Source organism: Orcinus orca, chromosome 3, assembly GCF_937001465.1.
Source record: "Orcinus orca chromosome 3, mOrcOrc1.1, whole genome shotgun sequence".
Taxonomy (NCBI): Eukaryota; Metazoa; Chordata; class Mammalia; order Artiodactyla; family Delphinidae; genus Orcinus; species Orcinus orca.
The window spans coordinates 178,757,440-178,771,753 of record NC_064561.1 but is presented as its reverse complement, the minus strand read 5'-3'; the positions used below and the strand labels follow the sequence as shown (position 1 = coordinate 178,771,753).

Sequence of the window (14,314 nt, the reverse complement as noted above, 5' to 3'; positions counted from 1 at the left end):
ATAAAGACAGGCATTCTTTCATGGGAATCGTTGTGAGGATTAAGTACGTGCATACATACACTATTGCTATTAATTGTTCTGAAATTTCCAGCAGCCAACACTAGTGCAGTGCTTTAGTGTTCATAAGGTGAGGTCAAATCACTCATTCATTAATATATTTGAAACCAAGCCACATCAGGCTGCAGCTGGACGCTCCACTGGGTCCCTGACCCAAGCTCTAACAAACGGGCCCTCATAATCATTAGTCTGTAGTGAACAGTGAGCTCAGTAACTTCCTTATGGAAAATGGTTTAACACATTGAGGGGGGAGGTTGTTAGCTAGAACATCTCTCTTTTCTTTTTTTTTTTTTTTGCTGTACGCGGGCCTCTCACTGTTGTGGCCTCTCCCATTGCAGAGAACAGGCTCCAGACGCGCAAGCTCAGCAGCCATGGCTCACGGGCCCAGCCACTCCGCGGCATGTGGGATCTTCCCAGATCGGGGCACGAACCCGTGTGCCCCACATCGGCAGGTGGACTCTCAACCACCGCGCCACCAGGGAAGCCCTAGAACATCTCTTAATGCATATTTTAATCAAATACATTCTTTGGTAGAGTGAGATCAGGTGGAGAACATTGCGTCCAGTTTAATCCAAGTTCACTGGATACAGAGGAATCCACAGATGGCCCAGGAATCAGGCCATTTTCCATAAATATTATTTCATGCCTCTGAGTTTTGATGATAAACACTGGGAAGCTGTGGGTTCCAGTCCTGCTCTCCAAAAGGTGCCTGAAACTCAGATGCCCTGAGCTCCCAGGTGAGGGCCGATCTCCATGCTGGGACATGCAGCTCACCTGGTTGGGGTGACTCTCCTTCAGAGAACTGTGAGGTCTGATCCGTTCTCCCAGGAGCCCCAGGCAGCAGAACTAAGTGCTCCTTAGACAGCAGTTCCGAATCTTCAGAATCAGATGAGCACCAACACAGCAGGAACGCAGTGGACGTTTGATGGATAGAGGAAGGCGAGGAGGAAAGGGAGGAGAAGCCAGGAGCAGAGGCTTGTGTTAATTTCACCTCCGTCAATACCAGTCACCTGGGTTATAAAATAATCTCAATAAACATGCATTTACTTTATGCCACATTCCCTGCAGGTGAAACTTGCAAAACAAACAGCTTTCCAAGTGTGTTCCAGGAAACTGAATGAGTGGTCTCTCTGTGTAGCTAGAAGTCAGTTAAATATTTGGAGATGGGAGAAATTATTTGGATCATGGAAGAAAGAGCTGTTTCAGGCTGTCATCAAACATTTATCAAAAGTTCAGTTATAAGGACTTCTTGAAGTGACCTGAGCTCTTCTAGAGACTGAGCATAATTTTCTCTAGGCTTTACTAAGCCCAAATGAGTCCTTGACGCTGGATTTCAACCCCACTCCCAGAGCTCAGTCTCTTCATTTATCACTGAGGTCACATCAAACCCACAGTGGAAGCCTGCTGCCTGGAAACAGATTGGGCAGTCATTTATCAGGGAGAGAAGCTCGTTTGCTGCACCTTGATTCCATGAAAAGCAAACCATTTCTCCCACGGCCAGTCTGTTCTCTTTGCCAGGACTGTTGTAATTTTTACGGCACAGGATCCTGTCTGTTGATTTAACAGCTCATGCCTCCCGTCAAGGAGCAAGATGTTTTCCAACTGCCTGCATATACCTCCAAATCATGTCTTCCCCCTAAGTCATGAGACAAGAGATATTAGCAAGCTCTGATGGAAAAGTGTAACTGTTCTTAAGAAATGACTCTCTGCATTTCCACCAAAGTTAGCTGACAGTCTGCTTCGTGGTTCTAATATTTTAAATGGTTTGGTTTTGCTCCCACACTTTTAAGTTGCGGATTTATGGCAACAGTAGTATTTCATCCATCTTTTTCTAGAATGATAAAATTCACTCGAGGAAAGGAAGGAAGAAATCTTTCTCTTAATTCCTCTTCCCCCTTCATATATATATATATATGTATGTATGTGTGTATGTGTGTGTATATATGTATATATATGTGTGTGTGTGTATAAATAGGTATATATATGTGTGTGTATATGTATATGTGTGTGTATATATGTATATATATGTGTGTATATGTATATATGTGTGTGTATATGTATATATGTGTGTATATATATGTGTGTGTATGTATATATGTGTGTGTGTATATGTATATATATACGTGTGTATATGTATATGTGTGTATATGTATATATGTGTGTGTATATATATGTATATATATGTGTGTGTGTATAAATAGGTATATATATGTGTGTGTATATATGTATATATGTGTGTGTATATATGTATATATATGTGTGTATGTATATATATATGTGTGTGTATATGTATATATGTGTGTGTGTATATGTATATGTGTGTATATGTATATATGTGTGTGTATATATGTATATATGTGTGTGTGTGTAAATAGGTATATATATGTGTGTGTATATATGTATATATATGTGTGTGTATATATGTATATATGTGTGTGTGTATATATATATGTGTGTGTATATGTATATGTGTATATGTGTGTGTATGTGTATATGTGTGTATGTATGTGTGTATATATGTATATATATATGTGTGTGTGTGTATGAATATATATGTGTGTGGGTGTGTGTATATGTATATGTGTGTGTGTGTGTGTATAAAGTTTAGTGCAGCGGTCTCAGTTGGGAGCAGTTTTGTTCCCCAGGGGACATTTGGCAACGTCTGGAGACCGTTTTGGTTGTCACACTTGGCATCTAGTGGGCAGAGGCAGGGATGCTTCTCAACACCCCTGCTGTGTGCAGGACACCCCCCAACAAAGATTGATCCCACCCAAATGTCAGCAGTGCCCAGGTTGGGAGACTTGCTTTAGTGCTACCCCCTTCACTGGCATTATTAGAAGGCCATGTGGGTCATTGGACTGCCCTCTTGCCATGTTCCTGTTTCCCTTAGCTGTTACCGTGGTTTTCTCCATCTTCCTGGCATCTTGAATGGGTGGGTTCTGTCCGTTTTCCTTCTCAGTCATCCCCACTGAAACCCTCAGAGTTGGTTTTTATCTTTACCCTCCGTGGAGTATGCCCCCCACTGGTCACCAGGTGCCTCCTCTTCAAATGCCCCCGAGAGCTTTCTCCACCTCTGATTGAACTCCTCTGGGGCCCAGGGGGATGAACACCCGTCCCAGAAATCACAGCGCAAGACCCGCGATGACCCCGTGTTCTGTCCTCTCAAGTATTTCCAGGGTCCTTTACTGACCCCCGCCCCGTCCCAGCTGAGGGCCTCCCCCAGGTCACCCCTCTGATATTTTGTTTCCATTTCTTCCCCTGGAGCCCTCGCCCACTGCAGCGGACACGTGAGTGATTCCTTTGGGCGTGTGCTTCCCACGGGCGCATCCCTCGGCTTTGACCTTCCACCACAGCTGAGGACTCTCTCTCTGTTCCTCCCAGACATCATGCCCCGCCCGGCTACCCGACGGTCAACCGAAGTGTAGTCTCTCAATAGACATTTATTAAGTGCTTCTTCTGCACCAGGCGCTTTGCTGTTGTGTGTGTCTACAGGTTAACAGAACATAGTCTCTGCCCTTGTGGAGCTCACAGACCAGGCAGGGAGACCAAAGAAAGACGGAGAGGACGTCCATACCAAGAGCCTGATGGCAGCTCCAGGGCTGCATTTCAGTTCAGCCTTCCGAAGCTGTGTTCCAAACTATCCCGTGCACCTAGCCACTCCAATAAAAATTAATTTAAAACATAAATAAATAAGCAAGCAAGCAAATAAATAAATAATAAAATAAAATTATGCCCCAAAAAACTGGGGGACCTTCAGGACGTGTAAATGAATACATTTTTATAGGTTATATACAAATACTAATAAAGAATCTATTTTTTAAAATATAACCAAAAATAGAATTTTCAAAAGGATGAACTTCAAAAGTAAACACAAACAGAATAGGTGTTACAAATTAATGGTAAATGTGAATTAGTAACAGGAATCATAAATACAAATTAATAGTAAAAAGAAGTAGAAATTTCCACTTATCTTCATTGGAAATCTTGGACTTTTCCTTCAGCTCCATGTGGGTGATAACTCTCTATTCCTCAAGGGACGATAAACCACCCAGGGACCAGTAAAGGCAGAAAATGGTTAGCCCCTGTATAAGTCTGCCCAGGCTGCCATAACAAAGTGACACAGACTGGGCAGCTAAAACAACAGACATTTATGTTCTCACAGTTCTGGAGGCCAGAAGTCTGAGATCAAGGTGCCGACAGGGAAGGTTTCTTCTGAGGCTTGTCTCCTGGGCCTGTAGAATGCCACCTTCTCACTGTGTCTTCACATGGTCTCTCTGGGTGTGTCTGTGTCCCAATCTCCTCTTCCTATAAGGACACCAGTCATACCAGATTGGTCATACTAATGACCTAATTTAATCTTAATTCCTTCTTTAGAGACCCTGTCTTCAAATACAGTCACATTCTGAGGTCCTGGGGGTTAGGACTTCAATATATGAATTTGGGGGTACACAATTCAGCCACGACACCCCCTCCCCCAAGGAGGCCAGAGGAAAGAGTGTGCATCCTGTAACTGAAGGAGCCTTTCCCCGCCTGCTGAGTCCTCACCCCCACCTGCTGTGTCTCTTTCCTTTCAGGAGCCCGAGAGGCAGTACATGCACATCGGCACCATGGTGGAGTTTGCATTCGCCCTGGTGGGGAAACTGGACGCCATCAACAAGCACTCCTTCAACGACTTCAAGTTACGAGTAGGTACGTTGTGCAGATCTGGGGTGGGCTGTGGAGGAGGCCTGGCGTCAGGAACAGATTCACAGAAAGATCGCAATCCTTGCGATGTTGGAGCAGTACAATGACAAATGCGTCATTAGAGCAGCAGAACTGGACGGCAGGTGGAAGGGCCCAGGGCAGCTATGAGCTCCTGAGGCACTTTTGTGCAAATTAGAAAAAAAAAAAAAAAAAACACCTGCTTTGGTTGCACCCAGGCTGCAAGCACTTGGTTTCAGAAGTGGACCCTGAGCTGGGTCTCAGTCTCTCCAGCCACGGTCATTTCTGCAGGTCATGGTAGGCTCAGCCTTCAGCCATGCCAGGAGCTGATGCAAGCCTGACTGTAAAACCCTCCATCATTTTATGATAGTAGGACCCACTATGGGCTATAAGATGCATCCAGACTTCAAAGATGTAAGACTGTGTTTTTAAAAATGCATCTTGGAATTGTTGGAATAGTCCCCATACTCCTGGGGTCACAACCTATAAGAACCCCAACTGTGTCCTAAATTCTAACAGAGCTGGAGCTTTTCAGATTGAACGTTCCAATCCCAGAGAAAAAGCCAACTTTCTTCCAAAAAAAAAAAAATTCAAGTAAGTTCTTCCCTTGCTTTAAGTTGATTCTTGAGCATGTTCCATGCTCCCTTGCCCTTTACAAATGTCTATCCAAAAAAAGTGTGTTTTAAACCCTCAGGTCTGCACACACCGCCTTGCGACGTTTGCATGGTCACTTGCAGCCATTTGTGATTTGTAAGAGCTTCTTTGACCATTTTATGCTGTTCTTGGCAACATAGTTTGCTGCTTCTGAAAGCAAATCCATGTAAGAGTCGTCCTTTTAACAAATTCTATCTGAGTGGCTTTTCACCTCTCTTGCATACAGATTTCAACTTTAAAAAAATCCCAATATTTGGGGCTATTTTCTTCCTTTGGTGTTCATATGTTTTGAATTGTAAAACCCAGAAATATTACACATTTCTGGAGCAAATGGGATTCTCTTCAGTGCATGTATGTCTTATTGTAAGCATCTGAACACATTTTTATTTAGACCTTCTCATCTGTGTGCCCAGTGGACCTTTCTCTGGCTCCACCCGTACAAAGATGAGAAGGGCCAGGTGGGCAGGAAGCTGAACGTGGAGGCGGCCCTTTCGCCTGGAGCTTTTTATTGCTTTAACAGCTTGGAAAATGGGATCCTCAAACTTTCATAGTGTGCTCCTTAAAAAAGAAACCAATTGCATGGCAGAATGACCCCTATCAAATAGTCTTTTTTTTTTTAAATTGAAGTACAGTTGATTTACAATGTGGTGTTAATTTCTGCTGTACAGCAAAGTGATGCAGTTATACGCATATATACATTTTTTTTAATATTCTTTTCCACTATGGTTTATCATAGGATATTGAATATGGTGCTCTGTGCTGTACAGTAGGACCTTGTGGTTTATCCATTCTACACAGAAAAGCTGCTGACCCCAACCTCCCACTCCATCTGTTGTCAAATATGTATGGACCAAAACGATATTGCCCTTCACTGCGAGGGGGAACGGGACAATTCTTTGCTAGTCATATCTGTCACATCAAAAGCCCAGGGTTCTTTGTCTGGACCATAACAATATTTTCCAAATTAATGTGAGCAAGTTAATGGACTTCCTTAAGTAGGTACTTATTGAGTGCTTACTTTGCACTGATTATTGAATAACTATTAATATCTATACACTCACCCCACACACCAGCTCTTTTCGATGTCTGTGGAAGCCCTGCTCAGTGTGTCCGTGGCCTCCGAGCTTGCCTTTCCCCAAACCCTCCGTCTCTCCCGAGGGCAGCTTCCCAGCCCCATCTTTGGACACAGTGCCATCCAGTGGCAGTTCACAGTAGGAACTCAGAAAGGTAACATTAGCCCCTACAAAATCATGATGCATATAGTAAGAGCCAAACTTGCTCCTAATGTCCTTTTCCGCACGTCAAGCTGTAGAGTCAGTCAGTGAGTGGGAAGCACCCCTGCGCTTCAGCAGAGATCGCTCCGCTGCCAGCAATATCGGCCCCAGGCTCTCTGCCCTGGCCCAGAGCCACTGACCAAGCAGGGGCTCAGAGCAGCCAGAAGGACAGCTGAGGGCAGTGGCGTCTGAGATCACCGGCCAGCAGCAGGAATAAATTATTCGGGATGTCTGAAACAGAGATTTGAGTTTTACTGAATACTCCACAAAAGCAAAGGAGAACTTCTTTCTCAGTCTTGCGTACCTTCAGGGATTTTGTGGAACAACGTTTGTGCTGTGTTGCCTGCCCCACTTTCCATTGCAAAGGGGAGGCTTTGCCTCCGATCTATAACTGGGCTTGTACACGAAGCAGTTCAGTGGTGGGGAAATCTCTGAAATCTCTCAGAAACACCCTCATTAATCCATACGATTTGATTACTGCAGTAAGCCTGGGGAGGAGGGGGTCTTAGATCCAGGAGAAAATATAGGGGGGAAAAAAATCAACCTGTGTCAATACCTCTGTTTCTATTTCTGTGGCCTACCTCTTGGACGCCCATAACAACTGTGGGTCCGTGTGTTTGAACTGAGTTCTTGGGACAAGGAATCGGCCTACTTGCTACACTGGGGGTGGGGGAAGACCCCAGGCAGGGGTCTGTGAGAATTAGAAGCTTGTACATGTCAAGCTCACAGAATAGTACATGGCAGGTAGAAAATGCAGCACACACGTCAAGGGGCTGGTGGTGGTTTAAGCAAAACATTAGAGGGAACCCAGAAGTCCACCAGCGGCAGGACGGCCAATAAATAGAGTTCACAGACTCGCTGTGGCCGGTTAAAATTAAAATAGGTGCATTTCAGAAGTAATTAACCACAAAACTATCGGAGCACAAGATAATCATCTCTTGCCTAAGATTATGTGGCATCATAGAAAAGCAATTATAATGTTGAGTTTTATAAAGTGTACCAACTTTACGCTATTACAGAATAATTGTAAATAGACATACGAGCGCGAATCAAGAAGAGGAAGAAAGACAAACGTTTTACTGTTTTTGAGATGATGACGTTAGACGAATTATGGTTCTTTGTTTTAGAGTTCCATGAGTTGCGCGAATGTTTGCTGCGTAATCATGGTTCAGGAATGGTCTTGTAAAACTTTCCTGTTTGAGACAGTTGCTTACACTGTCAAGTTCATGATTCAGATCGTGCTCAGCTGGTTCTGGTGTGTCACAGGTATTAACCATGGCCCTGTAATAGCCGGTGTGATCGGAGCTCAGAAGCCACAGTACGATATCTGGGGCAACACCGTAAACGTGGCCAGTAGGATGGACAGCACCGGCGTCCTGGACAAAATCCAGGTAATTTAGTCTGTTCTGTTGTTATCCACCATGTCTGTCGTCTTGGGAATCATGCATAAGTATATAATAAGGATAATATATTAAAACAGAGGGAAGAAAGTAAACTTTGTAAATTTAGTTAAACTTTTTATTGGGGAAATACTAATTCGTTTCTGCATTAACTGTGAACCATAAAAATTGTGAAATAGTATGAAGGTTATTGCATTTGGGAAAATAGGTGATCACAGCGACCAACAGGGCAGTGCGGCCACCTGATGGGAGGGGCAGCAGGGGTGCCCTTCTCCTTGGTATAACCCAGACCAGATGTGACCCCCTGCCTTCCGCTCCCCAGGGGCTGAACTTGGAGGATGAGTGAAGGGGCCAACTGCGGAGAGGAAGAGATGAAATGGAGTGAGGTGAAATGACAGTACTAGATCAGACTAGCATGGGATTCAGATATCTGGAAATGACTGGAAGGCTCTGGAATCCACCCAAGGGGGAGAATTCCAAGATCTGACAAGTTAAAAGCAGTGGTGACTGCGCACACCTGCTTGGGTCACAGCACCAGCACCTAGAATGAGAGACTCACTCCCCAAAGGAGAAGGATATGTGTGTGTGTATGTGTGTGTGCGTGCGTGCCTGTGTGTCTATGTGGAACTTTCTGTTTTCCTCGCCCTCAAAAAGCAATGGTTCCACATTTCACCCCAGCTTTGTTGTCTTCTGGAAGATAAATTCCTGCCAAATGGCAAGTTTGTATGAAAATCACTGGACACAGCTAACAGGCTTTATCGGTTTTTTGTCCTCTTCAGAGAATTCCCTGAGCCCCTGTTCTGCGCCTCAGCTTGGCGGAAATCCTCAAATAACCCTGCCTCCCAAAAGTACGATGGACACTGGAGTCCATTGTTAACCTCTGCAGGGAGCTGTCAGCTCCAGCATCACCTAGAAGGGGCTTTTCGTGAAACCCCTGCAGAGCTCGCTTGCTTTCAGTGTGACTCTCCCTCATTCCTCCTAGAGGATCCTGTCTCCGTGGCCTTTCTCAGGCAGAGCTTGACCTTTAGATGGAAGGTGACACACATGACTTCTACGTGTTCGCCTTGCAGTCAGAATGAGTCAGCAATTGCTGAAAAGTTAGCAACCATCCAACAAAGAGAAGAGAGAGAGAAGAAAAGAGGAGTGTGGAGGAAAAGAGGAAGTATCCCAGGCCTTCCCGGCCAAATTGGCCACAGCCAAGGAAAAATAGAGCCGGCTGTTCTCACAGGATCCGCCCCAGACCAAGCTTTCAGCAAAAATGGGGCTCCTCTGACTAGGGCTTTCTGTCGGTATATGGCTGGCCGCTCCCCGTGCCCAGGGATGCTCCAGCGACCCTGGGCAGCCCGGGTCTTCTGCTTGGTGGGGAGAAAGGCAGGCTCCTACCAGGAACACATTCGCCCACCCGTGGGCCAACCTAGGCCTCCACCGCACACCAGGAACGTTCGGAAGATGGACTGTAGTTCCTCATGCTTCACGACTCTCCAGGCACTTTTCGAGCACTTAGGATAAGTATCAAAAGCAATCTGAGAGAGGCCGGTCAGGGGAACATGCCCTCCCAGAGACCGTAAATCCCCTACAGGTCAATGTTGACAATGATCACGTGTGTCTCTAAGAGGAAACTGGGCCTCATAAAAGTCCGGTGACTTAGTGCCGTGCAGCCACCTGGACCGTCTCTGTGCGTTTTCTCTGAGCCCGGGGAGGGAACAAGACAGGTTTCAGCCCGTCCAGAGTGAGGGATGTCTTCCACAGGCCTGCGTGTTCACTCAGTTCAGCGGCTGGAGGGTCCGCATCTGGGTAGGTTTTTTTCTCCGGAGGGCAGAGCTCACCCCAGCTCCACTAGCCTCTCATTTCCATTTATGTGCGAAAAAACCAGTAGTGAGATGCCAGGAAAAATTGAAAATGATGCTGAGAATATTTAAAGCTTCCCCTGGGCCTGAAGAACAAATTCTTTTTATTGAAGAGGATTACACTCCCACCATGCTTCCTGTGCCCCAAGAACAGCATAGGAAGCCCCTCGTCCCCCAGCCAGGCTTGCCCTGGACTTCGAGGAATCGTAGCTGGAGTTCATTAGGTTGATGGCTCTCTGAATGTCATGATAACTGTGTGGTTGGCGATACAAATTCCGATGGCCAGCTCAAAAATGCCAAGGGCGTGCTGCCCAGCGCCAGCCTCAACTGCAAAATTACCCTGCAAGGCTTCAAACGATGTGTTTGCTCCCTGCGTGGAAGACCGGAAGCCAAGTGCCTGTAGCAATCTCTAATTCTGATTGCCCCTAAGAACTCTAATCAGGAGAATATATTTGTCATCTGATTTTCTTGACTATGTCCATAGTTTTTCAGTTCTTATCTAATGTTCCCGAGCTACAGCCTATCCTCCTTCTCCGGAACTTGGGCCCAGCCAGGGGAGGGCAGGACGTGAGCATCTGGACTTTGCATCCCCCTTTTCCTTCCTGCTCTGCTCAGAAAGACCCATACTTTGGCCCCTTTGCTAGGGGCCAGCCACTGGCTCACACTGCAGAAGACAGATTGATTTTTCTAGCTCTTTCCCACAGCCTGCCCTTGAGATCGTCACAACACACACTTCAGCCTTACTTCTGGGGCCCCCTGGATGCTGTCCTGGGTTCTAGAAGCCCAGCCCTCCTGTGGTTTTGATGTGCTGCCACCTCTGCCCCATGGCAGTGTCCATCCTCCAGGCCTCCCTCAGCCTCCAAGGGGCTGGCTCATTGCCACTGCTGCTGCCCCAACACCACACGGCCCCCTGACGGTGTCCACACCAGAACCAAAATTGTGGTGTGGCATGCCCAACACACGTGTGTCACGCCCAGCACGTGCGTCACCCACATACCCAAGGTGGCTGGGCCCTACAGGTGGCATGGCTGTTTCCTCTGATGAAGTGGGATGAAATCCCTCCTCCTCGCCTGCTGTTTCACATGGTTCCAGAGGAGTGTTACCAGGGATTTCTGGGAAAATAGCTCCCTCCCTCTCTGCTCAGGTCCCAGATACCTCCTGGGGCGCCTGGCTGGGGGACCACGTTCCTGATGGGTGGTCCCTCACCTCAGAAGCTGAGGTCTTGTTTGTAGCCCAGTCGGTGCACCTCACACGTTCTCTGCTTGAGAGGATGCCTTTTGCAGGAGGTTCCTCTGACACGCAAGCATCAGACCCCTGCCCTCGGTCCTAGGCGTGGTCTCTCTCGAGCGCACGGCGCATGCTCAAGCTGAAGACAATACGACTCCCCTCCCCTCCCCTCGGAGAGAGGATCCGTCCTACCCAGCAGGTTTCCCTGCCCACTGACCCAGCAGGACCAGGACGTAGTGCAGAGATGGGGTCCTCACCTCGTGGTGCAGTGGCAGGAAATCAGGAGTCTGTCACATTGACAGACTGCCCCGGAGGGGTCACTCCTTTCAGCATCCCGAGTCAATCCAATGAGGTGGGGAAACTTTCCAGACCTGACGCAGAGCGTCCTGTCCGCCCTTAGGCTGGTGCGAATTCCTAATGTTCTTTCAGTTTTAGGTCATTTTATTCATGTGTATTAAACCTGAAACACGTGGCCATTTGCAGAGTCGACTGTGCTGCTTCTTGTGTGTTTTCTCTTATCTATATTGAAATCTATCATTAACATTTATTATTTTAGAAAATGACATTAATAACAATTTATAAACATCATCCAAAATCCCACCATTTCAACATAGGTTTACTTCCTTTTTTCCAGGTCTCTTACATGTGAAAACATAATCTTCATGTGGTTAAAATCATGGCACGGATCCAGGCTTAATTCTTTTTTGGGGGGTGAAATAGTTCGACATGATTTCATCGTCTGATCCGTGACATTGATCATGATAGCGTCGTAGTTTTCTTTTTGTTTTGTTTTCTTCAGGACACCATAAATTTGAATTTTATTTTAAAATCATTACAATTAAACATGTCATTATTTTTCAGTTCTATAAATTGTAACTGATGTCTGTAACTAATAACAGTAGTCAACAGTCATTTTTAAATAAATGTTTACTGCATGTTTGGCCCAAGTTTAACTCTCAAAAATATGGAACGCTTCAGAATTTGTGTGTCATACTTGCGCGGGGGCCATGCTAATCTTCTCTGTATCGTTCCAATTTTGGTATATGTGCTGCTGAAGCAAGCACAATGGCATCGTAGTTTACTTAACCCTGGAGATTACTTGAATCTTAGGTGGTTTCCAGTTTCTCACTTTCACAGCACTGAATTAAACATTGTCCTTAGAAAGCTCTTCCTCTCATGGATTATTCTCTCATCTAATTTCTCAGGAGTAGGAAGAATGGGTCAAAGAGCATGAACATTTGGGGGCTCTTTATTCTTGTAGTCAAATGCCCTTTGAAAGGGTTGTGTCCGCATCGGCACTAAGCACTTCTTCATCTGTCCCTGTGCTTCCAGGTTACTGAGGAGACGAGCCTCATTCTGCAGACCCTGGGATACACGTGCACATGTCGAGGAATAATCAACGTGAAAGGAAAGGGGGACCTGAAGACATACTTTGTGAACACAGAGATGTCACGGTCCCTTTCCCAGAGCAACCTGGCATCCTGAAGCGTCGCCTCGGTTTTGGCAAGAAGACTGTATTTTCAGGAAGATAACAATGCACTTTCTGACTGCCACTTTTGTCCCTCGTTTGTGATGTGTGTGCTCTGTTCTGTCCTCTGGAGCCTCTGTAGACTCATTCCTGTGACCCGGTGGCCTGCCATTTGGTGTCTGATGTGTGCCAAGATCGCCCTGCCATTTGCACCGTGCTTACTTCTGAGCAGAAGGGAAAGGAGTGCGCATTACAGCGGAAAAGCCTTCAGAGAAACTGACAGAGATGAGAGAGGCGAAACAGACAAAAATTCTTAAGGCAATAAAACTAGGGGGTGTATATTATCTTCCGGTGCATGTTCTTTTTTGGAAAAATATGGTAGCTCGCCAACCGCATCTGCTAGTCTGATACTAAAACACACAGTATGTGTGACTAAGTTGATTTTGTCACCCCCCCCCCCATGGAATCCGACTGTGTTCACCCACGTGTCTCATTGCAGTGACTGTCCACAGGCCCAGCTGGGATCCGTGGCACCGTCACCTTGCTCTGTCGTGTCTCGTGCCAGCAGCACGTCACCATCCATCACCAGAATTAGTTCTTACAACCTAGGACTAGTTTTGTACCAAACACGTCTGATGTTTTGATGCCATTGTCTTTTGTAAGGTTAATTCATTAAAAGTTTTCTGTACTTTGGTTGAGAGTCTGTCTCTTTCCCGCCCCTGCCCCCTCTTATTCTTTCTCCTGCAGTTTTCTCCAGAACTGAGTTGGTTTTCCACTGATTCTCCCATGGGCAGTTGTTTCAGAAGCAGAGATTGAACTCTCCTTGGGTAAATCAGATCGGGACAAAGTTTGTGATGTCGATCATTGATTACGCAACTCCCTGGAAAGAAAGACAGTATGCGTCACTGTGTCACGTGGTCTGTTTTCACTTTGGCATCTCTAGGGAATATTTGCAGGGAAAAATAGTTTACTAGTAAAAAGATTCTCTACTAGCAGCGGCACGCACTCCGTCCACATACTCTGATCTACTGTAATACGTCGGTAGAGCTATGAGGCCCCGAATAATTGGGAACTAGGTACATCAGCTTCACAATAGTCTGAACTAACGAGAGAAGCCACCAAAGCCCCACGAGCTGCCTGTTATGTCTGAGGAGACTTAAGAAGGCACAGGGACTTCCCTGGTGGTCCGGGGGTTAGGACTTCGCCTTCCAATGCAGGGGGTGCGGGTTCGATCCCTGGTCGGAGAACTAAGACCTCGCAGCCAAAAAACCAAAACATAAAACAGAAGCAATATTGTAGCAAATTCAATAAAGACTTTAAAAATGGTCCACATCAAAAAAAAAAAATCTTAAAAAAAAATAAGGGCCCAAAGCCAACCTCGATGCATTTTTGAAGAGAGAAGACCTGGAAAACTGTGTTCTTGTAAATCCAACTCAAGAGTTTTGGTTTCTTTCTTCCCCTAAAGAAATCATACTTTGCCAAAGGGTGAAAAATAGGTCATGCATAATCAAATGTTTAAAAGCAAAGCCGCAAATGCCAGCCTGGTTGGGCACACCATAGCTCAGGGCAGGCATCTGTAAGAAGTCGAGGACCCCAGGGATGCATTAGGAAGCGGCTGGGAACTCGGACTTGAAGCAGGAGCTCTCCGTTTAATCCCTGTTTTTTTTTTTTACTAGCTGTGAGACT

The 14,314-nt window shown here is 46.0% G+C and overlaps 1 protein-coding gene and 1 non-coding gene across 2 annotated transcripts in view; one reads left to right on the top strand and one right to left on the bottom strand.

The window, feature by feature from the left end:
• ADCY2 (adenylate cyclase 2) overlaps nt 1–13,321 on the top strand; it is a 433,799-nt gene extending 420,478 nt beyond the window's left edge. Inside the window, exons 23-25 of the mRNA XM_004274498.4 lie at nt 4,632–4,746; nt 7,953–8,077; nt 12,493–13,321. Coding sequence (XP_004274546.1) covers nt 4,632–4,746; nt 7,953–8,077; nt 12,493–12,645 — 393 coding nt within the window. The 3' untranslated portion in view covers nt 12,646–13,321. The remainder of the gene's footprint in view (nt 1–4,631; nt 4,747–7,952; nt 8,078–12,492) is intronic.
• LOC117203088 (U6 spliceosomal RNA) lies at nt 12,119–12,224 on the bottom strand. The gene has a single exon (XR_004485688.1). It is a non-coding gene; the product is annotated as a U6 spliceosomal RNA (small nuclear RNA).
• Nucleotides 13,322–14,314: the final 993 nt, after the last annotated feature.